This window comes from Amphiprion ocellaris, chromosome 11 (genome assembly GCF_022539595.1).
Source record: "Amphiprion ocellaris isolate individual 3 ecotype Okinawa chromosome 11, ASM2253959v1, whole genome shotgun sequence".
NCBI classification, from domain to species: domain Eukaryota; kingdom Metazoa; phylum Chordata; class Actinopteri; family Pomacentridae; genus Amphiprion; species Amphiprion ocellaris.
The window spans coordinates 11055178-11081191 of record NC_072776.1 but is presented as its reverse complement, the minus strand read 5'-3'; the positions used below and the strand labels follow the sequence as shown (position 1 = coordinate 11081191).

The following is a 26014-nucleotide window of genomic DNA, read 5'->3' as shown; positions in this document are numbered from 1 at the left end:
TTCTCTTGTGAAAAGTGCCATATTTATCTGCAGCTAGGAATAGATCATTTTCCTCTGTGTATCCCACTGATGCAAGCTACGGCCTAAATAGCATCCACAGAGTTGTGATGTTTCTCTTTTGTAGTCTTAAGAATCTGTGTGTTTTAAAAAGAGAAACATAGAAACTCTGCTTACAGTTGCCTTTTCTTGGCTTCACGAAATTAGGAACAATTTGTCATGTGTATGCAAATCATTCCCAGTAACAAACAATATCCCGAATTCAGGAGCGACTTCAACATAGAATGAATTAAAAGATAAAAGTGATTACCCCTCTAAGGCTTTGTTTCAAATCATCAAACAAATTGGCCTTTTGTAATATCCTCAATGTTCCCCTGAGTAACAATAAGATGCTAACAAATACAGCATGAGGAGTTGTAAAATTACAAAGCGGTTTTCTATTTTTTGTCCTAATTTGTCTCTTGCAGGACTCCCACCATGGCAGGAGGATTATTCTCTATAGACAAAACATATTTTGAAGAAATTGGAAGCTATGATCCAGGGATGGACATCTGGGGTGGAGAGAACCTTGAAATGTCATTTAGAGTAAGTGACAGACAACAGGAGGGATGCTGTAATGACGTTATCATGTTACAAGACTTGGTTGATGTCAGTGGGTACATGCCAGTTTCCTGATCTTTGTCCAGATTTTCTACACTTGCATATTTTACTTAAATCATAGTCCTTTTTTGCTTGATATTCAGGGGAGATATTCAAGAAATGAATACAGAGTCTCATCTACAGTGATGTCAGTTTCTGACGACGATGGCACAGCTAAATCTGGCAGCTTAAATGGCACTGTGATGTTCCCTTGAAGCTGATGTTTATATGTATTATGTGAAGTGGTGTTCTTTCTTAATAATATCAAGAATGTATGTTTCCACACAGACACCAGGCTTGTGTTGCTGATGTCCTCCAATCAGTTTATGGATCTGAAATATTATTTTCTACGTGTTTTGATGAATATGTTGGGCACAGTGGTGCCTTGCAGCTCGGAGATCTTGTTTGCGTCCCGGCCTGGGTCTGGGATCTTTCTGTGTGGAGTTTGCATGTTCTCCCTGTACATGCGTGGATTTTCACTGGGTTGCCTGGCTTCCTCCCACACTCCAAAAACATGCTGAGTGTAATTGGTCATTCTAAATCGTCCGTAGGTGTGAATGTGAGTGCGCTTGTTTGTTTGTCTGTATAGTCTTAGGATGGATTGGTGACCTGTCCAGGGTGCCGCCCCCCCCCCCCCATGACCTTAATGCGGATTAAGCGGCGTACCGATAATGGATGGGTGGACAGTAGTGCTTTGAACTAAATGCTTATGTCAACATGCTAACATGCTCACAAAGACCATCTTAATATGCCCATGTTTAGCAAGTCCATGATCTTAGTTTAGTATAGTAGCATGCTAGTATTTGCTAATTAGCACATAAGACAAAGCACAGATCATGGGAATGCCATTAGTTTCAAAATTTGACCTGAGGATGCTTCTAGATGAAAAGCTATGAGGTCAGCAAAGCTGCTGTAATTTATCCTCAGGGGACCATGAATGTGTGTACAGAGTGTCATAGTAGTACAACAAATAGTTGTTGAGATATTTCAGTCTAGACCAAAGTGCTCAAAATGTAGAGCAAGATTTTCACCCCTAATGTCATGCTGCTAGCTTTAAAATGTTATTATTGCTTAAAGGCGATATGCCCTAATGGCAAACTAAAGAGCCCTAATTTTGGTCACAGGCTAATTTCTTTGTTGTTACGCATGAGATGCAGAATAACTGGGAAATAAATAATCATAAAAAGAAGATTCTGCATGAATGAATCAATATGAGCAAGTCATAAAATGTAAATGTTGAACCAGGAGAGAAATGAAATGGTGCTTTACAGCTGGCTGCTGAGCTTAAGCATCCAAACAGACAGATTTGCAGCAAAGAAGTAGATGTCTTCTGCACTCTACCAAGATGCCCTGCGGCTCTTAAATTTAAAAGTAAAAATTCCTTATTGGTGACAAATCAATTTGCCAGGTCCCTCGAGCCTCAAATAAAAGACCTGGCATTTACTGTCTGTTTTATAAGTTTATCTGATTTTTATTTATCAGCTTTCTCACTACATACCATATAAATCTACAGTGTCTCTATGTGTCTACAGATCTGGCAATGCGGTGGCTCTTTGGAAATTGTAACATGCTCACATGTGGGCCATGTTTTCCGGAAGGCCACCCCATACAGCTTCCCAGGAGGAACGGGCCAAGTTATCAACAAAAACAACAGGCGCCTGGCCGAAGTCTGGATGGATGATTTCAAAGATTTCTTCTATATCATATCACCAGGTACAGAACAGTGAAACTGCCACTGAGTCAAGTAGAATAACACTGATGACACAGACAATAAAATGACTTGAATTTTACATGTTTTAAAAGTTTGAAGGAATACGTAGTTCAGTCAGGATTTTAATGAGTGTTTTATTCAGTGTGCACCATTGTTCAAAAGCAGATATAAATAATCCTCATTACTAGACCCCTCTGTGCTACTTATGCGCTCTGATATTACGTTTTACAAATTGGTGTGAAAAAAAAGACTTGCCTGCTCTATTTTATCCTCTCATTCTCTTGCATGGTACTTTTTTCTCATTCATATAAGAATTTACATTTTTCTTTTTACTCTCATGTTGGAATTGAATGCTGCTTTGTCATCCTCAAAGTGGGATTATTTCATTCCTACTTTCAGACACATTTTTAGCGTGCTCTTGACCTTGGGTTCAGAAATATGTCAAACTTGGTCGAATGCATACGGACAAACTAGAACAATACGACAGCGCAGATTGAGAGATGAGTACGGCTCCATCTGTCGACTTAGTAATGTGATTACCCTTTAGCAGACAGCAGTTTCCTGGAAATCTCCGGTTAAGTGTTTTAGATGCCAGCCAACCTATAAGGGATCATCCGTAATCTGACGATCTTACTGCACAAATTGTGACCTTCTCTTCCACTCAGGCAGGCAGGATTCTCCACGGGCAGGTGTGCAGGCAGAGCCAGGGTTGTGATGGATGAGTTTTTCTGCGTATTGTGGCCCTGCAATGACTGTCTGTTCCTCCAGGACATTAGGGAGAATGATCTGGGCTGCACTGCTGCCAGACCTCACTTATTGGCACAGAGGACCACAGTATGTTGCTCAGGCTGAATTTGGGAGTGGCACCTAGTGATCCTATTAAAAGTGTGTCTCCCTCCTTGTCCCTCCTCTGCGCTGGTGATTTCAAGATCAAAGAGGCTATTCATCATCTGCAACATGTGATGCTCAGACAGAGAGAGACAGAAAGAGAAAAGGGGAAATAGAGCCGCAGGGAGAAAAAGTGGCCTTCGGCTCATTGCTTTTATGTGCCAACTTGAAATTTCTATTTCCCAGATTAAAGTGTAAGGTGTTATTGGTATTACAGAGGGTGCCGTTTGCATTGTCCTGCTCCTGTTTGATGGATATTTACAATACAGCGTTGCAGGTCTTACATGTTGGCTGGTTTTGAAAATTGAACTCTATTTTCCCTCATTGCAATCATGCTCTTTCATGATAAATTATCACCCTGGATCTATCTACACGCAAGCTATGAGTCCTCAGCAGGCACTCTAGGGAGAAACCATCTGCCTAATGTGTTTGCAAGGGTCTGTGCCCAGTTGCTGTCTAATCCTTCCACAGTCTTCAGTTTCATCAGGTCTGATACATCAGACAGTTTCCTTTTGGCTGAAGTAACATACGTCATGCCACGCAATATTCCACAATTGTTGCGGTTGTGCATTTCTGAAGGAGATCTTTACCAATACAGTGTGTGCATAAAGGGGACTTCAGAAGTCAAGTGATTCACTGTGTATTATCAGAAAATCCTTCCATCATCATCCACATGGCCCATATTTTCAAATACTGTAGTCTTTTTTTAAAATAAAGAGTCCCCCTGGTGTTAGGTCTTGGTGGTGCAAGAAAATTAAACTGCCCTTCTGTATTCAGAAGAAGACGTGCAAATGATAAGATAAATTCCAGCTGATGATGTTCACTGATACGTATGGCTGGATCTCTGTCTTGACATTTCATCTGCAGGCGTGATGCGGGTGGACTACGGAGACGTCTCTTCCCGTAAAGCCCTCCGCGAAGCCATGAAGTGCAAACCGTTTTCCTGGTATCTAGAGAACATCTACCCAGACTCCCAGATCCCAAGAAGATACTACTCGCTTGGTGAAGTAGGAGCACTCTTGTACTCTGATCTTCTATAATGCAGCGGATACACCGGCTCCTTCTGCATTCAGTCAGATATGTCCTTGTAGCCTCTGGGCTGTGTTTTTTAGAAAGACGGTACCGCTGCGAGGTAAATCGGAAAGATCTCAGGATCCAGCTTGACAAAACAAGACAAAAACAAACAGACCCAGTTGTTTGCATTGACCATGTATGATAAACAAACATGGACGTTTATGTGCAATCGATATTGATCCTTTTTGCAGGTTTACACAATTATTCTATGCATTCTGTTTGGATGAGATAAGGCTCATGTATACATTCTGCACAGTCTCACAGTCCCATTTTGTTTTCTACTCCATGAACAAAAAATATTTTCACAAAAAAAATTAAAAAATAAATCAGACACTCTTGTAAATTTTTATCCAGCTCCCTGTTCATGTAGTAGATGGAAATATTTATTTCTTCTTCATAAAATCTTTAAAAATAGAGGCCATTTTTCATAGGATGGAGCGTATAAAGCAATAGGAGATTGCAGGAACAGATAACTGATCATTTCCTGCCAAGACGTTAGAATTCATAGCCTATTGTTTTCAAGATAATAGAGGTTCAAGCCCCTTTCATTAGTTGGTTCCCATTCACTTTGAATAACAGTTTTTGTGAGTGACCTGAATTTGCCTCTTGATGCACGTGACTCTGTGACGACAGCAGTGCAGCACGGAGTAAAGTCAGCGCTGATGTGAGCTCCGCTGTCAGAACGATAGACGGAGGCCTTTTAAAAGTGATGTCAGTCGAAGAACTCATGGTGAAATGAGCTTGTAATCCTTCAACATTCATGCAGCTGAGGATGAGAGGATTTTTTTCATCTGCGCTACTCTGCTATACTGCAGTAAAACCTGGTTCACTCTCTCTCCCTTTAGCCACTGCAGCACCTCTCCTCCCATCTTTCTCTAAACCAGACTACTTCTAGCTGATTCTCATCCCCCCGTAACACACAGTCAGCCTTTCTTTAACAGCTGGAACCATTAGGTTTTATATCACTTAATTATGAATGTCATTCTATTCCTGCTTGATAGGCATAATAATGGCTTAGGCAACATATACAGTCAGCTCAGCTTTAGCTCTGTGAATGTATGAGTTCATTAGACAGCTGACTTGACTGTAAGTCAGTCGGAGCTGTGATAACAGGTTTTCTCAGAACTGTGTAGTCAGGTCAGTTCTCTATTTCAGCTTTAAAAGCGGAGATAATGAGGAGAAGTGGGACTGACATAACTTTGCGACATGTTATCTGTTATATTTTTAATTCTTATGGTATCAAACAGCGGACTCTGTCAGAAAGACATGACAAAAAACATTTTTCATTATCCAAAAAATTAATGACCAGTCACAGCTGAGCCAGTAATGACTAAATGATTTGACAAATTTGGGCTAAAATTGGCTGCTCTAGCTGTCAGTTTTGTCTCTCACTTGGGTTTTCTGTGAAGAAAGCGTCTTGAAATCTGTGACTTGTGTGTGATCTGGCTTTAACATCAGCAGCACGCGCTTCTTAAACAGCAAGCTGTTTTCACTGCATCAAACGGCTCCTTATATTTTCCAAAAACCCAAGGTAAACTGTTCAAATGACTTGTTTTATCTGACAAACGCATCAAATTCTGAAGATATTCCAGAAAAACACAAAATGATCATATTTCAGAAGCTGCATCCAGAGAAGGTTTACAAGAAAAACAGAACTAGACTGAGTGGTTGCTGCTCAAATTTATGCCAAAAAACTAGTCCAGTGCATCTAGACAGTGTTTCTGCTTCAAACTGTCTTAAAATATATACATGTAACATCTGAATGTTATGCTAAAAAAAATCCCTTGAGATAAAAACTGAAGAAAAGGTTAGCCATAAACGTAAATGTAAACGCTAGTTTAGACCACAAGTTTATATTTATTAATACTATTGAGCAGTACCTGACTGGCCTTTGTTTTAGCACTGAAAATAACGTATTTGCTGTCTTGATTGGTCATGCAACCTAGGGTTTTGTAAAGAAATAAACACACCCTATCATGAACAGAATTGGGGATGTTAGCGCTAAATTGTTAACTGAGTCATTGCCGTCAATAATTGAATCGGTTTTAAATATGTTAATCGATAAGGCAGGAAACAAAGGGCACACATTTCAGTAAATGTATTGTCGAATTGCTGTACTACCTGACTGTGCCATGAGGTGGAGCCACTTACTGTTTGTGGAGAAGGAGTTACAGGTATGTTAAAGGTCTGCATAGAACGAGTGCACCTCCCTCCTGTCTAACTGTGGCTGTCATGCTGATGAACTCTGCTGTGTAAAGTTTAATTTAAAAAAACAAACAAAAAAAACCCCACATAGTTTGTCAGCTGTCCAAGTTAGCTATAGGCACCTGAGGCTCATGGAAAGACTGAAGTAGAATTTTTAAACACAGGCTGGGAGCTAAGTATCTGTCAGCGAGAGCAGCTGTAGCTGCCAACGCTGCTAACGTTCAGGAGCAGCAGGACTCTGATTACATCCCTCCAACAACTTTAAAACTTAAGTGATGAAGTGTTTCAGCGACACTCTGCTCTGAGTATAAATTCACTTTAGAGGTGGCAATAAACAGTGACAGATTTCCTGGACTGATAAAGTTGCTGCAACAGTATTTGTGGACATCTGTTCTGCCTGAGCAGCTGTTTGTAGCAGCTGGATTAACGTTAACTACAGTGAACAAGTCTCTCCATCATGTAGTTCAGCTATGAGGATTGTTCTGATTTTAAGTCATCATGACTCAAGTTCACTGTGAAAAGATTAATAACATCCAACGTATTTCATTCATTTCAACAACTGAGTGAGTATTGATTATTACGGTAGCCAAGTATTTGTCAGGAAACCTGTTTAAAATTTGGATCCTGACAATACTCTGTAGTACTTTGTAAACCACTAAAGTAAAGACATACAATATAGATATCCAATGGTTACACCTGTATTTAAAAACTACATGTTTTGAGTTTCTGAATCACTACTATGACTTTCATATCTGGAGTAAATTTTATTTTGAAATTTAATTGAACTTATATGGGCTTTCTGTTTTTAGATCAGAAATGTTGAGACTAACCAGTGTGTGGACAACATGGGAAGAAAGGAGAATGAGAAGGTTGGCTTTTTCAACTGCCACGGCATGGGGGGAAACCAGGTGAGGAGAAAATACTGGTCTGAATGTAGTATTTACTGCTATTTAGATATAGTGATCAAAAGTAGTTACACGTGATATTTTTTAGCTGTTTTTTGTGCATTGAATCTGTCTTTTTTTCAGGCAAATTGCTGTATAATCACTGAAAGTACAATGCAATATATATTTTTAGAATGAAAATCTTTTACATTAAACCCACAGAATCACATTTTTATCTTATCATCTGTGTCTGAAAGCTTGAAGTTTGGATGGAACGTGTGTGTGAATTGCCAACTTCAATCCAGAGATTTTCAATACAGTTGAAGTCTTGGTTTTTGCCAAGTTTCCCCTCTTATTTCTGAAGTCCAGTGTTGATTAGACTCACTGGTTTTTGGCAAGGATTTCATTGTATTTTGATCTAATCATTTTCACCCTTCATCCTTACATCTCTTGCTATAGTTTCTTCTACAGCCCACAAGACAGAATCTCCATCTAATCCTGTAGTTACAAGAATACAGACAAAAGGGGAGTCAAACATGATGTCTGTCGAAAGTGCTAAAAACACCTTATGTAGTGCAGAATCAATTGCAATCAGGTTTGCATTACACCACAAATCGCAAAGGTGTAGACTGGTAATCAAAATGAAATCCCTATCTCTCTGTTGAATGAAAAAGATGAATAATGTTGACATTGCTGATGTGTTTCTTTTGAAGGGCTAAACAAGATTTCATTTTCCAGGTGTTCTCGTACACGGCGGATAAAGAAATCAGGACAGATGACCTCTGTCTGGACGTATCCCGCCTCAACGGGCCTGTCGTCATGCTCAAGTGTCACCACATGAAGGGCAATCAGATGTTTGAGTACGACGCTGAGGTAGGATCTGTATTTCCTGAAACAAGCAAATACTCAAGAATTAGGCTCTCATTGCAGGTGGCCATCCTTCCCTCCTAATGGCTAATTTACTGAAGAATGACGGATGAATTGCTGATTGATTGTACCTGTCTGTGTCATGAGAAGATTGCGTGGGCAGTGATGCGCTCTGCCAATTTGGGTAGTGGGGGAAAAAAGAATACCTCTTTCCTGCCACTAGATGGTGCTGTATGTTGTTTTTTTTTTAAAGCAGCACAGAAGTTGAGTTGCTATTTCCGCCCAGCAGCTGTGACTCTCCTCTCATCTTCTTTCATTTTATGTAGTATGTTGGCAAGTGGGAATATGATTTCGAGGTAAGCCGTTCAAGCCATTCATCCCGAATATTTCCCTGTAGTTTACATCGTGTGCTTCCCGTGTTGTGAGATCCTCAAACCGTGTGTGGACTGTGAAGTGTCAGTTGATATTCGAGTAGATCATTTTAATCGATGTGAACTGAAATCATTTTCCTAGAAGAATGAAATTGTGCAGTGAAATGTGAATGAAAGACATTTTTAAAAACAACATTTTCATTTAGTCTTCGCACCTGTCACAAAATTTGGCAAACAAATAATAGTGAGTTGTAGTCAGCATTAATTTACCATATCTGCTGCGAAACACTTAAAACCATAAGTGGCCAAATGATTTACACCAATGACAGGACAGGAGAGAACACTGAGTCCTCAAAAGCAACGCAAAATGTTACCTACTAAGATCGGACACATTTTAGAAGTCAAACCAAAACAGCAATAATGTGGAGTAGTTGCAAAATGGTGAGGTTAAAAAAAAGAAATCCATGTTTTTTTGGTGGCCTCTAAAAGGTTTTAGACAGCAGCAAACTAAAATCACCAGCATCTAGGTGAGAAGAACTGAGAATAAAAATTACAATTCTGTTTTTTTAACCTGTTTTGTTAAGTGTGATTTCATGTACTCACGCATTCTACACATTTTTTTAAACAGTGGGAAATGATTGCATAGATTTACGTGAAAAAAAGGTGACACATACAATTTGCCTTTACTGTACACGGATATGATCATGCTGACTGTCCTTCATATTCACCCCTAAAAAGTCCATTCTGAGCCAGGAAATCTCATGTAGTCTAATGCATTTCTGTGTTTTGTAGTTCATCCCAGACCTTTCAGCATGTAGACACACTCATGAAACACACTGCTGAATTTATATAATATTCAAATGTGTCTGATGGAGTTCGACCATTTGTAGTACTGTAGCGCCCAAAAGACTACAAAAATGAGATGAATGATGAAGCTAAAAACTTCAGGGTTTCATTTTACCTAATATTCCTGGTTATGCAAGCTGTACTAGTCTGACAATTTCAATAGTCAGTCCAATGAAGAAACAGATGTTGCATGCAGAAAACAGAAGGACTTTTTGAATCTCACAGGAGAACTAAAATATTCTCCTCAAGCCTTGTTGCCTCAGAAGTAAGAATACATTATGGATTACACAACTCCAAAAGCATTTTTATATTAACAATTTATGCATTTTTAAACCACTGGGAGATGGCTGAAAAAGACTGCAGTGAATACAGTGTTATCTATGAGTGATTGAGATGTCCTGTCGCTGACATGTTGATATGACAAGGTGAGGAAGCCCAGAGGCTTTTCCATCAAGCACTGAACAAACCCGAGGAGAAATCATTTCATTACACTTTGTTCTCTGGGTGCATTCTTAAAATGAAAAAAAAGTTGAATAATTCATAAAGGAAGAGAACCAGTCTCTGTTGTAAACAGCATTGGGATTTCACCGCTGTCAGTGGCCGATGTTATTTTTAGCCCAGGTGTGACTGACAGGGACTGAATCCTGGGTGACTACAGTACCATTAACATTTCATCTGGTCATCAGTTTCATTTTCACAGGGCTACCTGACTTTTCCATATTCCTGCTGTATTCGTCTACATCAGTGACCGACAGCCCTCCTCCTTCACCTGCTCTGCAGTTTCAGCCAGAAATATGCTGTTAATTTAATGTGCTTTCCTCACAATCAAACACACAGAAATATACCAGTAACAAACATTGTAGTGATTAAAATTCATCATCACAGAATTTCGTCTGCTGAGTTTTCCAGCTCTTTCGCTGCACCTTTTACTTTGCTTTAGTGTAGTAGAGACTCCACTTTTTCAACTGAAAGGTTTCCACTTCTCTCTAAGGCAGTGTTCTTTATTTTTTACAAGCCTTAAGCGAAATGTTAAGTGTTATCTGATTCATGCTTAGTGAACTGGAGTGCAGGAAAATGCAGTTAATGAGTATATTGGATAGACAATGTTTGAGTCATGGATTATCAGGCATCAAATTCACAATGTGAAATTACATTGTCTTTATTCTAATGCTGCTTTCATGTCATATTAGATAGATAGATGTTTGCAAATGAGAAAGGTTTAGTTATGATATCAGCGATATGACATGAGCATAGCATAGAGTCAGAAATAGGAAACCTAAAATGGGAACCAAATACCTTGACTAAGAGCTTTCTTTTGTATTTCTTTTTTATGTTGTTGTTAATAATAATAACAATAATAATAAAAAATACTTTCTTGCATTGCCAATCTAATATCGATTTTGACACCTATTATCTCTCAGTTTAATGATGTTTTTCAATCAATTATTGATCTGCAAATTGTCTCTGTTTTTTGAAATATGACTTGTTTTATTTACCCTTTTGTTAAACTTAGGCTTCATGCAGCGTTAACATATTTTTATTGTGTGTTTTTTTGCCATAAATTTGATGACTGCTCTCCATTACTAAACACTGTGTCTCTAATAACTAAGTAAAAACTAGATTAAATAAACTCAGGCAGTCTTTTGTAAGCATTAAGTATTTAACAGTTATGCTCCATTGACATGAAATATTACTATTCTTTGTCAAAAATCATCCAGGAAGTCCAGGTTTTGAATACTGTAAATAAATAAATAACACACTTTTGACTCAGCTGTCAGTGAAAAATTGGAGTGTGCTGTGAAGAACAGACGTTTCAATTAAGAATAACTTGATGACTGTGTGACTTAACTTCACCACCATCTGTCCCTTTTCCCTCCCGGCTTGCTGCAGAAGCACACCTTCCTCCACATCATCACCCAATCATGTCTGACCATTGGCCGTCTGGAGGACGGCACCTATGGCCCCACTGTGGAGTACTGTAACAACAGTCCCATACAGTCATGGACCCTCCACAACCACACCCGTCTGGAGGTCGCTAGACACCTCTACTTCAGTCCCACGGATTATTTTCTCTAAACTCACCTCTACTCTTGGGGCTGTGGGGGGCCTGAGGTGAGCAGATTAGAGGCTGGTGGTCATTTTAGCTGCTCTGTAGTAATGTAGTTTTGTACTGGTAGAAATTGTAGTAGATCTATTTGACCTGTTTCGACTTTTATTGTTGTCTGTTTTTTATGTTCTTGTTTTTGCCAGCGAGAAAAGATAAATTCTGAGTGTGTTGTTGATCTTCCAGGTGTTAGAATTTGCATGCAGATAGTTTTAGGAAGCATTAGGTAGCTTTTACCGGTGACCTTTTAGAGGGAATACATGAAGACGGGGCCAGAGGCATGTTAAGCGATGACAGATGTCCCATCAAGATGGTTTTGTGTATAAGATGCTATCTTCAAGACCTTTAGCCAGTCTTCATGCTAAATTAGATCTCATTTGACATTTATTTTCTAACATAAATATTTTATCTTGATGTGAAAATCCACTGGCTGTCCCCTGGACTGCCTGCGCTTGGTGAATGATGCCTGAGATGGAGGAGGACGTGTTTATTTTTAGCTGATTATCTACGTGCGGGGCTGATTGAAATGGGCTTGCCATTGTTTACAAGTTCCTTTGAAGTGATCCTTCATTGTGAACCTACCTTTCATGGCCCTGGCATCTCTGGCCACTCTTATTGGCCAAAAGCAGCTGTGCACGCTGTGTGCATGTACATATTGTAAAACCAATGTACTCCAGTTTTCAATGCCGTTCACCACTTACCCTGCTTATTTACATACTTTTGTAAGGAACGTTTAGCATTTCTCTCCGTTCCAAGGTCGGTATTTTCCTGCCGTTTTCCGTCTTTGTGTTTCTCAGTCATTTTCTCTATAGCCAATTCTGTTCTGCTGAGTTATCTGGAATTTGCACCTCAGAGTCATGTACAATTGTATCTCTCAAAACGCTAAAGAGCAATTTCACTGTAGCATGCCACAGTTTTTGTGTCCAAGCAGGCTAAATTGGGTAAGGAGCTCCCAGGACTGCTGGTGTGTGTCAGAGTTGCAGCAGTAAAGTGACCTGCTGTTAGATGGCCTGATTTGCTGTTCACACTCAGAGGTCCTCCTGGCATAGATAGCCCTGGAGGAGAGCATGTACACAAGAGCAGGGCACCATTAAAGCAAATGAGACTGTTGCTGACTCTGCCTTGAGATAAAAGGTATCTGCTGTTTCTGTACCTCCCACAAAAAGCGGTGCAGCTCAGTAGAACTCCTTCCACACCAAGCACAAGATCACCTCAAACAGGAACTCTTGTGCCTTTCAGCAAGTCCAGTGTGCTGCCTGGTGACAAAAAAGATACTTTCCCTCAACCGGGGCTTATGGTTAGAAAGCATCCTCATTTAATTAGCCGGTCTCAGCTGTGCACACACTCAGTAACTTGCTCAGGAGACACTGCTTGATTTGCTGGGAGGCTGAGATGGGAGTTTTCTCTGCCCCAAAACAGGCATGAAATAATTATGAGCAAAGGACAGGACCTCCTCATTTCTAGTAATTTCATTAAACGCAGAACATTTTTTCTATTCTCTGCCGTTATACTTCCCTTCTGTCTTCACTGCCATTAGAGTAGCTTTGGATCTTTTGAATGAAGGAAAAATACTATTACCAATAATTTCTCAGCCAGCCTTATGATTAATAGATTAGTTGTACCTCCAGCTCAGAGGAGCTCCATGTATGAATATGATCATAGTGCTTTTCATCCGCACATGCTACAAAAATATAGTATTTTTCTCAGTCTGGTTTAAGAGAGCATTTTACATTTTTTAATTATTGTTTATTCTCTACAGTGGAAGGAGACCTCTGCTACTAAGTTGTAGCTTTGTTTACAGAATGTATATTTTTTAAAATTAAAGCACAAAAAGTAAAATGTCTGTTGTGCAGAGGAACCTTATTGTTCTTATTTTTTTAGTTTTTTGGCAGGTGTGTAAGGTCATATGCCACCTGCTCTCTTTGTTCTTGCTCTGTTTGAACAAATGTACCCTGTCGGGCGGTCTGCAATGTGTACTTCAGTGAAGATGTGTGTGTGTGTGTGAGTGTGTGAGTGTGCGTGTGCACGAGCAAGCACTTCTTTGTATCCAGGCAGAGAATGTCAGGCCCTTGTGTTTTATAGCTTAAGATCAAACATGGCCTGAGCGTTTCTGTGAGCTCATTAGTCTGAATATCCTCTGTCAACAGTCAAGGCGCAGTCTTGTTTTAATGAAGAATTATGGCTCAGCTGCAGGATAAAAATATCATGCCAATGCACGTCTTTTATGCCGTACACCAACTGTGGTTTATAGCTGTTCACATGTTATATTTTATATCTGCACTGTTTGAGAATGGCTCCCAAAATAACTGTAAAACTGAGGTTTTCTCCCTTTTGCTGTTGCAAAGTTTTCTTTCATAAATCCATATATCCAATGCATTGAAACACTTCTTAATGTCCTAGTGGCATCTTCTGTGATTTCCCCAATTTCTCTCATGGCAGTGTTTTCCCCAGCAGAGGGTCTTCTTCTCCCTGTAAACCAACTCCAAGCCCTTTACTTGTCTGCATGCGATCATTAGGACGAGAAAAGCAACTCAAGTGAGGAGCGAAATTGCGGAAGCATGGTACCTCTTGGGGAATGAACAAAAATGGTTAATCAAGCTCACTGAGAGCTGTGGTTTGTGGGGGGTGTAATCTCTGGCACCCCCGTGGCAGATGGCCACAGGTTCTGTCCTGTGGTTCATGCTTGTGTGGTACTCGAGCTCAGCTAATCACAACAGGTGTGTTTGTTCTGTCTTCTGTCTTTTCTGGTTTACGTGACAGCAGCAGAGGGGGAAGAAGCTGTGGAGTGGAGCAGGAGAGGAATACAATAATTACATTGACAATGACCATGTTCTTCTGTTCAAGTGTCTCAGTAAGGTGTGACAGAGCACTTTGCACAAAAACCAGAACCCTGAAACGGAAGCAACGAAATGAAAAGCCGGTCATGATTAATTTTACTAAAATGGAAAAGGCTTGTTAATAAGCCAATTTACCTGAGCTGAATCAGACCCATGCTGAAAGAACATGTCTTGTTGTCATTGTAGTTATTAGGTGATGGCATATTTGGGTTATGAAGTGTAATGTAGTTCCTCTGCTCTTCTTGTCTAAAGGGTAATGTTATGAACACACTTCCACAATAGCAAAGTGGTTCATTTTTTTTTGGAACAGCAACATTTTGTTTGCAGCCATTTTTGTCTATTTGTGTCACTATTATACATCATGATGTAAATATGGAATTGTTAATATTGTGGATTTTATACTACATCAAGGTTAATACAAACAGTATAATATAGCATGACTTTATATCAAAGGACATATGTATGCTTTTGTAGATATATATTATCTATCTTTTAACGAACTGCCCATAAATAGCAGTATTTACAGTTATCAGCATTGATAGAATTCACAATTGTGAAGATGTCTGTGTTGTGTGTTGGTTTAAGGATTTACCACACTAGGCCAGGGATCTTTGTTGCCCTCACTGTCGTATTGTAGTACTTTCTCTTCTTGTGTGTATGATCTGTGAACACACATCTGTGAACAGGTCAGCTAAATGGAACGTGAAATGGTTACATTAATGATACAGATACATGACTTGTAAGTGTTTAATGAAGTTTAAACTCATATACATCCATATTCTTGACGATTTTATTGCTAACAAGCAACGCAACATTACTGCTGGTACTAATGGTACCTCTTACATATCACAGTGGTTCCAAAGTCAATTTAAGACACAGCAGGATTAACAATAAAGTCCATTTGTGAAAAGTGGGTTTTAATAGTCAGAATGAATAAATACTTAAAGCTGCTATAATCGTTGCTGTTATTAACAGTGGATCTCATGACTGCATGTACGTTTGTAAGGGTTGCTCGTAGAACAGACCTAATTCTCTCTGACTCTTAAGATTATTTGTATTGATTATTTGTGCGTGTTTCTGACTTGCAATGAAGCCAGTGAAGATGAACATTAAATAAGGGACTATATTTTTCTTCCAGGAATTGGTGGAGACCAAAATAGAGCTATAAGAAAATGTGAATGGCCTTACAGGTGTCCAGAAACTTGACTCCAAATAAGTGATAATATTTCTGTGTAACTGCTGGATGTGTAAATATGCAACTAATAGTAATTTAACTCACCATGTTAACTTTCAAGGTGGGTATGTCAGTGTTTTTTTTACATTTTTTATGAACATACTCGTGTTGTCCCCAGTGTCTCAAAAAAGTTGTTGCTAGGATCAGATAATATGACTCTAAGATCTTAGAGCGCACGTTTAACAAGTTCTTCCTTGGTTCTCACTGCTGACTACCTGCTATTTTCTCTCGTTTAACCTGGCAGCTCCTGAGAAAATGTTGTTTCCCATTGGTTTGACTTATTTCAACCACTTCTCCACTTTGTCCATTTGCCATTTTATGCAGGGCGGAAAGCATAAAAGCTGTTTGCAAGCCTAAACATTTGAAGTGACAGAAAGCTGAAAAGAGCTGCAGAATGGAGTGGAGCAACAGGTTAACATTAAAAGAACTCATTAGATTATCCAAAATGATCGAAATGTATAATGGTAAGTGTTGGTTTCAGTTACGCTGAAGCAGAGAAAATATTTCTTTGTAGATTGCATTTTACATTTTGATGCCTCTGATGCTCAACAGTCATTCACAGAGAAATCATTGCTAATGACAAGTTTCGCCAAGAACAGGAGCCTTAACTCTTACAGCAGCCTCAATATGTGGGTCTGTTGTTCAAGGGGCAGCACCTTCACTTTTCATCGCCTAGAACAGTCTCTCTTGATGTTCCTAATGTTTCTTTCTTGCTCTAAATACAGTTAATGAGTGTAACAAGCTGCAGGCTCAGGCTCATTCACTGGGTTGACAGGTAAATTTGTGAAATGTGGGAAATCAATAGCTGAAGTGTGTCTGTGAAGGTTCATCTGAGTCAGCCACATAAATGTAACTTTTTTCCCGAATGAGAGAAACAGAGGGTGCGTAGTTGATGCAGTGAAACAAGGAAGCAGATGTTCCTTTTTGTGTCTTGTCTGTACATTACATCTATGTTTTTTTGTTTTTTTTAAATCCGTCTCTCTCCAGCGGCTGACTCTGCTGCACGTGAACAGCAACCAGTGCTTGGACATGCCGTCTGAGGAGGACAAGATGGTCCCCACCTTGAGAGACTGCAACGGCAGCCGCTCCCAGCAGTGGCTGCTGCGTAACATGACCCTGAGCGTCTGATCCCTCACCTCTCTGCTTCCCCTCCACTGCTCTGATGTCCTGCTAACCAGTCCTGGCTCTCCGCACCCTCACCAGGTGGCTCTTACCACACACATCATACGCCTCTTTCTGCGACAGCCGGGCCGACAAACACACAGATGCAGGCAGCGGCGGCTTATCTTCCATTATGGAGCCGTCTCCGCTTACAGGTCTAAGAGAAGCTGCACCTGCCATTTCGATAACACGACGAGCTGTAGCTTTGGGGAACGTCTCGGTGTCCAAGCCGGGAGAGCGAGGTGTGGGGTCTGTGCATGGAGAACACTGATATCAAAGCAATCACACTGTGTCGGACACCTGCTAGCTGTGCATCTGCTGCGCTGCTCAGACTGCTGCTTAGCTGCTGGACAAACAATTCAACAGAAACTCATCTGTAATATTGTAAGACGCATCTCTAGGATGGGCTGCAATATTAATGACCTTCCTTGTGCTGTGGCCAGGCAGTGCATTGATGTGTTTACTGTAGGTAAAACAAGCTGTTACATTAAAAAAAAAAAAAAAAAAAAAGAAGGTTAAGTGAGGTGGATTTGTGAAGCTGCTGTTGATATTTGAGAGTTAAACTAACTGATGACAATATATCAACTGATATTTCTTTTTTTATCACTTTTGGTCTAAGGAGTTACAAATGATGATGATACTGCAGCTATTGTGCATATACTTTTTTATTTATTGAAAGAAGGTGGGCATATTTCTGGAAACTCTCTGCTTCAAGTTGCTTGGTGGGTATTTCCCATGGCAACAGTTGCCTGACATGTGAGATTCACCACTGATAGGAGACACACTGTCAACTTTTGTGGTGCTTTTCTGAATGAAGAAAGTTGTAGCTCTGTATAATCTACGAACACTGATACAAGATATTGTTTCCACTTCTTTAACAAGCCCACATGCTGTAGCATTAGTGATTTAAGATGTATGTCTTTTCCCTAAATTTGGAATCATTGTGCTATTATGCTTTTTTTTTCAGCTTGGAAAGTGAAAGTTAGAAAGCATGGCTAACAGGCTCCCAGAGAGAAATTGGAAGCCGCCCTTCTCAGATGCTCACCAATCAAACTGCAGACAGTTCACACCCCTGGAAAACACTAATGTGGGGTCACTTTTCTTTGCACAGCAGGAAAGTAAGTAAATTTCTTGTTTTGCAATTACAGTGTTGAACAAATATATACGTAAAATCAAGACAAACATTAATTATATATTTACAATTGACTTTTATTTCAGTTTAACTAAACAGAAGTAACATTCTTACAAGGATCCCTTATATTTGATTATTAAACAGTCATTATGTATTGTACTGTTATGTTTCAAGTTATGGTTAAAGAATAAACTTGTGCTCTTTTGTGCACAACCCTTGTAGTGGAGACACTATTCGTAAATTACCTCAAACATATCTTTGAAATTCTAGTGCTGAAATTTCTTAATTTAGATGGCTATCTTGAAGTGTGAAGAATAATATGAACCTAATGTTCCATGTTAATGTAGCAGGAATTACAGACTGGAAGTCTATTTATGACAGAATGCTTGTAGAGAGAAAAGACAGGTGTAGGATTAGAAGTGCAAGTAATCAAGACTCTTTTTCTGGATAGACTGATTCCTTTCTAATGAATGTAATAGTTTTCCCCAAATGACAACAACTGTATATGGAAAAATTACACTATATTATCATGGCTGTCTGAGAGGATCATTGCTTGAAATCAATTTCAGAAAGATTTCAGATTCTTCTACTAAGACAATCTTGAGAAATCATGATGTCTTGAAGCGAAATAGTTCTGTGTGCCTTTTAGAAAGATGTTTTGTGTTTGGTTCGTTGGTTTTTAAGTGTTTGAATCATTTTGTTGTTAAAAATCTGAATTTAAAGTGTGTTTTCATTTCAGGTTAAATACAGAAACATATTGATATTTAATATTTGTCATATCTCTTGAACATGTGGCTTTCATGCTAATTCTTGATCAAACATTCAGTTAATGGTTCAGTAAGTGAATATTCACTAATCCAAATGTGACGGATACATTTCACTGCATTGTATCAGGCAACAGATGCTGTTGTACATAATGCTTGTTTCTAGCACCATTGTTGTTGTACATACAGAACCAATTATTTTTCTAAGATGCTGTAAAACTTGAACACACTCAGTGAAAAGACATTGAATGATAAAAAAGATCACGGGGTATTGCAGTGTTTTTTCTTTTGTTTCTAATCGAGGTAATAAAAACCAGTGCTTACCTTGGGTTCTGAAATTTCGGTGTGTTTTGAAAATCCAAAATGAATCCCACAAAACCAATTGTCAGACTTCCTAAAGGACCTTAGGCGAGCGGAAATGAGAGAATAAAATCCTACCAATGCTGCTCCGAGACTGAATCCTTGCCATGCTCCTGCTCGGCATTCAGATGAAAAATTCAGTGACCTCTTTGATATTACGCACACACGTTTATTGTTTTTCATTATCTTAAAGTGCATGGTGTTAAAATAGGAATGTAATGTTTCAATGTGCTGGTTGCAAAGTGATGTTACCTGTTTGTACGTTTTGCCTTTTTGTAGCAAAAAAAATAAAACCTCTTCTGAACTTAGAATTAGCATTAATTTCACTGTAAAGCAACTGATGAAAGTGTGAACGCTAGCACATTGCTGGGAAAAAAACAAGTTGATTAATAAGCTTTTAAGACCCCCGTACATCCCATTACCAGCCGTCATTCAGTGTGTAGACTTTTTAAATGGGGTAAATTGCAGCCTCTTCCATTATGATAGAAGACAACATCAGTACGATAGGATGCCATAAGAATTACATGTGGATGCTGCCTTCCTCTTCTGTCCAGCCTGTGTAAAGGAGCCTGCCATTGTCAGCTGACAAAAGTCCTCCTGACATGGATCATTATTCTGTGTATATTTAAGCAAAGAAGACTTGACCTTTCAGGTGGCTCTGCTTTGTTAAAGTCTGAAAGGCAAAATTACTCTCCCTCACAGGAAAAAAAGAGAGCTAGAAGGTCCACAGAGAGGAAAAACACAGAATATCCAACTGATACCGAACAGGATGAATGTCACACAGCTTCAGTTAATTATTGTTTAAAACATTTATTCTCTGTTTTTTAATTGGCTGATTAATGAGTTATGTTCAAAGTATTTGTTTTGTGCAACCAAATGTCTAAAAACCCCAAAGATAATCAACCAACAAGTCTAAATCGGCACATTTCAGAAGGTGGAACCGTAAGAAAAATGACTCGAGCTGTTAAATATCAAACTTGTTGACTAAAGCAATCATTTGACATTTTGTGATATTTGTTTTTCTCAGAACAAAACGAGAGGATCGATACCACTCTCGTGTCATTGTGGTAGATATGAAGCTATACATCCTGCAAACATTTAGCTTAGCATCAAGACTGGAAATCCAGGGGAACAGCTTGCCTGGTTCTGCCTATCAGCACCTTTGAAGCTCACTTATTAACACATTGTATCTAGTTTGCTTAATCCATACAAAATCCAGCGTAAATACACCAATTTGTAGTTACAAGAGTTCATATGGTGCACCGTTTCTTGGCTGGGAGACCCGACAGCCTCACAGAGAGGCCTTGGCTCCCATTCAAGAACTAGTCCAGCACATAGCCCCTGTAAATTCTTGTTTTTATGTAATTAGTGAGCTAGGTGGTTTTAGTTACATATGCACAGAGACCAGGCAAGCTGTTTTGCCTCATCTCTGGTCATCATGCTAAGCAGACCTAACCAGCTGCTTCCTATGGTTTCATAAGCAGAGTACAGACATGACAGTGGTGTAAACTAATAAACCTCTCTCCCAAATGTAAAACTACACCTTTAAACGACTGAACATTTTACCCTACAATGAAAGAAAACCGAAGTTATTTCATTAATGGCACATAATAAATGCAGAAAAGCAGTTTGCATTCAACATAACGCAGGGGAAAATATTCCCTTTTTAATAACGCTCACTCTTAGCGCATATATAGTGTACATTTTCATTACCTTTACTAAGCGTCTTCATAAATGTTTTGTAAACCTCTCTGAGGTAGCCGCTGCAGAGGTATTAACTGTTGTTGCTGTGGAGCTGACAACACATCAGCGCCTCACCACACTCTCAGCAGGGGCCCTGTGGGACTCACTGCAGTTTCTGTCAGTCTCACACCTGTAGGAAGCCAAACCTAGGCTGGTTAACTGGCCCTGGGAGGATAAGATAGCGGGTTTGTGGCCACGCCAGGAGAGTCCATTAAGGGGTGAGATGCTTCAAAATAATAGCCCTAATGGAAGCCTTATCTGTGGCTATCTGCAGCTCACTGTGGCTGCTGGTGGTAGAACATGCTCACCATGGAGGCTGCACGGTTCCTGCCTATTTAAAGCTGGCCTCATTTAAGCACAAGAAATATAAAACTGTGGCTATGTCTACAGACCCACAACAATATTACACCTTGTCTAATTCCCTTATTTCACACACTTAAGCCCTTAAGCCTCCTCTACTCCTCTATTTGTTTAAATAATTCTCTAACGTTTTCTATTGTTTCTCTCTTAAAAAGTTTAGTGGGTCTTTCGAAACCAGAGGCGTTTATTTAAGCACCGTAGTTTTCACAGTACGCTTAAATAGCAGGCAATGCTGGTTTCCCATTTGTCCTTATTTTGTTCCGCTGTTTGTTGTTTCTCTCTTCTTTTCTTCCTCTGGTCTTCCTTTACTCCAACTGGCTGAGGCAGATGGCCCTCTGGCCACCCTGAGCCTGGCTCTGCCGGAGGTTTCTTCTTGTTAAAAGGCAGTTTTTTTCCTCTTCGCTTGTCACCAAATGCTCGCTCAATGGGTAATTGTTGGGTTTCTCTGACCTCACTATGTAAAGTGCCCTGAGATGACATACAGCATGTTGTCATTTGGCACTTTGTAAGTAGAACTGAATTGAAATTTTGTGTCGATAACACAATAAATCAGTGAGGCTATAGACACTGTTTTATGCTGCTTTAGGTCACAGCACTGTCTGATTGGGGAGCTTGATTGTGTGCTGGTCTGCCCGCCTCTCCCTGCTCTATATATATTGGGTTCCATCAAGTAAGTGAATCCAATAATGGGTAAAGGCAGAGTGGGGGAGAGGGAGAGGGATAATCAGCCCTCTGGATGTGCCTTTTCTCCTCACTTGAGACCAAAGGGAGAAATCCTGCACTTAATTGTTGAGGGGACCTGAAGTTCCAGAGCGCCTGCATTGAAAAGCAGCTTTAATTAGACATGGTTTGAGGCCAATATCTCAGAGGGGGTCAGATCCACTGCCACAGGAGGCGCACACACCCACGCAGAGAGAATAATGTGCAGTACCTGTCTGCAAAAGTGCAGAGCCAGCCTAGGGATACAACTGAGACAATTCTGATGTATGCTTGCAATCTCTTGAGTAATTTTTATTGATTTTCAGGGAGGAAGTGCCTCTAACAAGCTTCTCCTATGTGATAATCTCCTTTTAGCAACGAAAGCAGTGATTAGGAGGAGGGGCCCTGCTGCTTTCAGCAGTAATTGTGTAGTAATCAATCATCAATCTCCAGGAGCTGTTCTACAAAGCACTCCTGTTCAGATGCTATTTTTGACCGCAGCAACAACTAATAAGGTCTTACTTCTGTTGGGTGAAAGAAAAAAATACAACAAACTACGCTACAACAGTATTCCATTTGCTGTTTAGTGTAAAGACAGCATCTACAAAGATCTTTAATTCAACACTATGTGACAGTAAGAGCCCGCTTCCTCATTATCAGAATCTATTCTGTGGTTAAATGTTGCTGCTTCTTTCAGTCGCTCACGAACAGCTGTCAAGCCATTTGATTACCACAAGATATCCGTTTCATGTGTCCCAATAGGAGGCTCCATATTTTGACCCAATTGCTTGACTCCCATGGAATCACTGCTTTAGAGATGCTGCTCTGCTCCTCCACCACATGGTTTTATATTACATGCCAAGCATAGAGGAGAATCTGTTCGTGCTTCGACATTCAGAGAGCGCGCTTCGGATCATGTTAAAACCTCATCTTCTCAGAGAGAAAATCATAGCACATGGCTATTACGAGATGAGGGCTGTTTGTTCAAAATTCAAAAATCAATATTGTAGCAGGAAGGGAAAAAAAGATTACCGAGAATTTTTTTTTTTGTCAGGAACTTGTAAATTTGTGGGGGGCATAGAAGAGCGAAAGAGTCAAAGCCAACATCAGAGCTGAGGCGGTTTTCCCTGTGCTGTCTCTGATTGTAGAGATTATAAAGCAAGATGGAAAATTGGAGAAGATTGCCTGATGTGATTGGCTGATCTTCGCGGAGAATGACCTCAAGTGCTATCCTGGTTGATTTAGAGAGGGGGACAAATGCATCCAGTGTCCTACATTGGTCTGATTAGATTAATAAATCAATCCCATCCCCACCCGCCCATCAGGTTGTGTCCGGGCTATTTTTAAGAAATGGGTTACAGAAGATCATCAAAGTATTTCTGATCACTGGTGGACGCAAGTTTGATATTAGCTGCTGCAAGAGGTGGCAGCGACACGCAGCACGCTGGTCACAGATGGCAGTGGAAGATGGTGTTTAGTTGAGAAAAAAGCAGTCATTTTCTGGGGGTAATTATAAAATACCTTTGCTTTGTGCAAGCAAAATGTGCTGCTTTGTAAAATCCTCCCATTATTAGACGAGAACTAATCTGCATATATTCCAATTTAGCGCACAGTGTTACACATCAGCTGCCTCCTGGTGTGTGACAGGAACAAGCCCGGACCTTAACCTCTTTCTTGTATTTAGCTGTCAGTGACAAAGCCTATGCACTGCGCAGAAATAAGAAGCCTTTCTGTGGGGTTTGGAAGGTTTGAATGATGGTTCAAATAAGGGTTTCTATAGTCTCCCTTATGGCTGATCATTTCTGGGAACATGAATAAATAGGATATTGTTCAGTTGCCTCTGTGAGTGTTCCTGAAATGAATCCCTGTGGAAATGAAGGCTTCTAAATGTGCAGCGCGTGAAAATGCTTTGCTTTGAAAAGAAGAATAAACTGTACCTGACAATAATCCATTTCTCTAACCAGGTCCGTTACACACAGTTTGCAGCTGTATCCCTTAAGGCCCTGAAAATATATAATCTCAATCAAATTCTCGCTGTTAGTCCAGTAGTCAACCCCTATTTTCCCTGATATATATATATATTTTTTTTTTCTGCTGATTATTTATCATTGAGGTGTAAATAATGAGATCCTGGCAGGTGTGGACCTGTCACCCTTGAGCAATTTTTTAAAATTCAAGGTAGTGAACAAGGTTGCTGCTGCCAAAGAATATAATTACTGTTATTTCAGTGTTGTTTGTCATAGAGCAGTGGTGCTGGGGGGTGCCAGTGGGAAGAGTTGTAGAGAAGAATTATCTTGGAACCATCCTCCTAGATTTTGGATCCAGCTTAGATATGGTTGCAGTGCATTACTCTAAACTATCAACTGAAGGAGGGTTTATTTTTCTTGAATGCCTCGATTGTTGAAGCCAACTTTGGTGCACCAAACACACTCTGGCCAACTTTGCTTGCCCACATTTTCTGGCTGCCCTCTGTCAATGATATACATTTAGTCTGGCTATAAGAGGATAGAATCAATGGGCCAGGGTGGTGACCTCCGACAGATTGCGACTTGTGTCACTGACAGAATGTAGCTTAGAGCATAAACCCCAGCTCTGAGGACTCTGAGTTGGGGCCACAGCTTTTCCAGTCAAAAGTATGTTTCCACTGCGTCTCACCCAGTGGGTCCATGTACTGCTAAGATGATTTCAAAATGCTTGTCAACAGTGAAACTGCTTCGATCAGTCACTGCACGACCATGAATTGGCGAAACTATCGAGACAGAAGTTGAGGCTGGTGTGTCACCTTGGCAACAGAAAGCAGAAGAACAAAGCAGTGAGTGTCGCCTGCAACCGCAAGCACTAGATAAGCATCAGCTGCATGAAAGTCACTGACGGCACCTTCAATTCGACTTTGGACCTCATTTGCTCAGTGGTAATTGTGAGAATTTTTTTTTTTTCTAGAGCATGCTGTTCTTACATCACGCTCAGTGTAGGTGCCACAGTACAGGCAGCGAAGCTTGGAGTGAGACACTGTCATTGACTGCTGTAATCTTTTGGCTGGTGGAGAACCCTGATTATTCTCATACTTGGCAAGTTTGGTTTTTGATCTATACCAAGATGCATAGTTTCAGTGGAACCTTCAAGTTCTCATTTTCAGCAAGCCATGTTTCAAGTCCTGCATGGTGTCCCCATAGACTTTAAATTTATAACTGTTTTTGTTCATTTCACACCATGATAACAACGTTATCTCATCATACTCAGACATGCAGCCCGGCTCCATGGTTTAGCCCTAAATTAAAATTAAGTAAGAAAATATTAATTACCAATGTTACACTTCACATCATGTCATTCAAACTTTATACTCCTATCTTTCCCACAATATCTAAAACATCTTGGTAATCAGTTTGATATTAGTAGAAAAAGATATTTATCAAAACATTATTGTTCCCTTGATCTTTGTGGTTGCCATGCCAACAGTTTAGTATAGAATATACATAAGGAAATAAAAATAATGCCATAATAAACATTTTCTGGATTTTTTTTTTCAATTTTTACTGCATTTTACTAGCTTAATGGTATCCATATTGCTAGTTACCATAGCAACAATACAGCTAGTCTTCTCAAACCCTTTCTATTGAATAAATTGGACCCAAACATATACATCTTGGCCAAAAAATAATTGCTTTATAGCAGAAAACACTGGAATAATAGGAAGTTTTTTAGTCGCTGTCCTTCATGGCAGCCATCTTGGATGCCATCCATGAAAATTTAAAATTGCTGGAGGGTGACAGATCCACAGAACCCAACATCTCATTATAAACACCCTAATGGCAAATAACCAGCAGAGAAAACAACTATATCAGACACTGTGGGGTCAGAGGGACATTTCGGCCTTTGGCTGGCAGACCATATGATTGATGGAAATCCTTCATAAATACATTATTCTGCTAAAGTTCCATCGATATTACCTGTTTCACATGTGAGATTGTTGTTTTCTGGTATTAGGTGGTGCAAGACTTAGAAAAGTGATGGTGCATACTTTCCAAAATTTAGCAACATCTGAATCTGATAATCTGTCAAATCTGATTAAACCGCATACACTTAAATATTCTCATCTGTTTTTGACTGTTAATCCTCAATAAATAATACCTAACGACGT

At 39.8% G+C, this 26014-nt stretch overlaps 1 protein-coding gene across 6 annotated transcripts in view; it reads left to right on the top strand.

Moving 5' to 3' along the window:
• Positions 1-19160, top strand: part of galnt13 (UDP-N-acetyl-alpha-D-galactosamine:polypeptide N-acetylgalactosaminyltransferase 13) — a 43516-nt gene extending 24356 nt beyond the window's left edge. For 3 of the 6 annotated variants that reach the window (XM_035951501.2, XM_035951500.2, XM_035951499.2), the window contains exons 7-14: positions 465-582; positions 2169-2349; positions 4103-4242; positions 7324-7422; positions 8137-8271; positions 8592-8621; positions 11373-11594; positions 16645-16784. In XM_035951501.2, coding sequence (XP_035807394.1) covers positions 465-582; positions 2169-2349; positions 4103-4242; positions 7324-7422; positions 8137-8271; positions 8592-8621; positions 11373-11558 — 889 coding nt within the window. In that variant the 3' untranslated portion in view covers positions 11559-11594; positions 16645-16784. Of the gene's footprint in view, positions 1-464; positions 583-2168; positions 2350-4102; positions 4243-7323; positions 7423-8136; positions 8272-8591; positions 8622-11372; positions 11595-16644 lie in introns of all 6 variants that reach the window. The other 3 variants (XM_035951503.2, XM_023277398.3, XM_035951502.2) reach the window with 2 other exon arrangements.
• The last annotated feature ends 6854 nt before the right edge of the window (positions 19161-26014 follow it).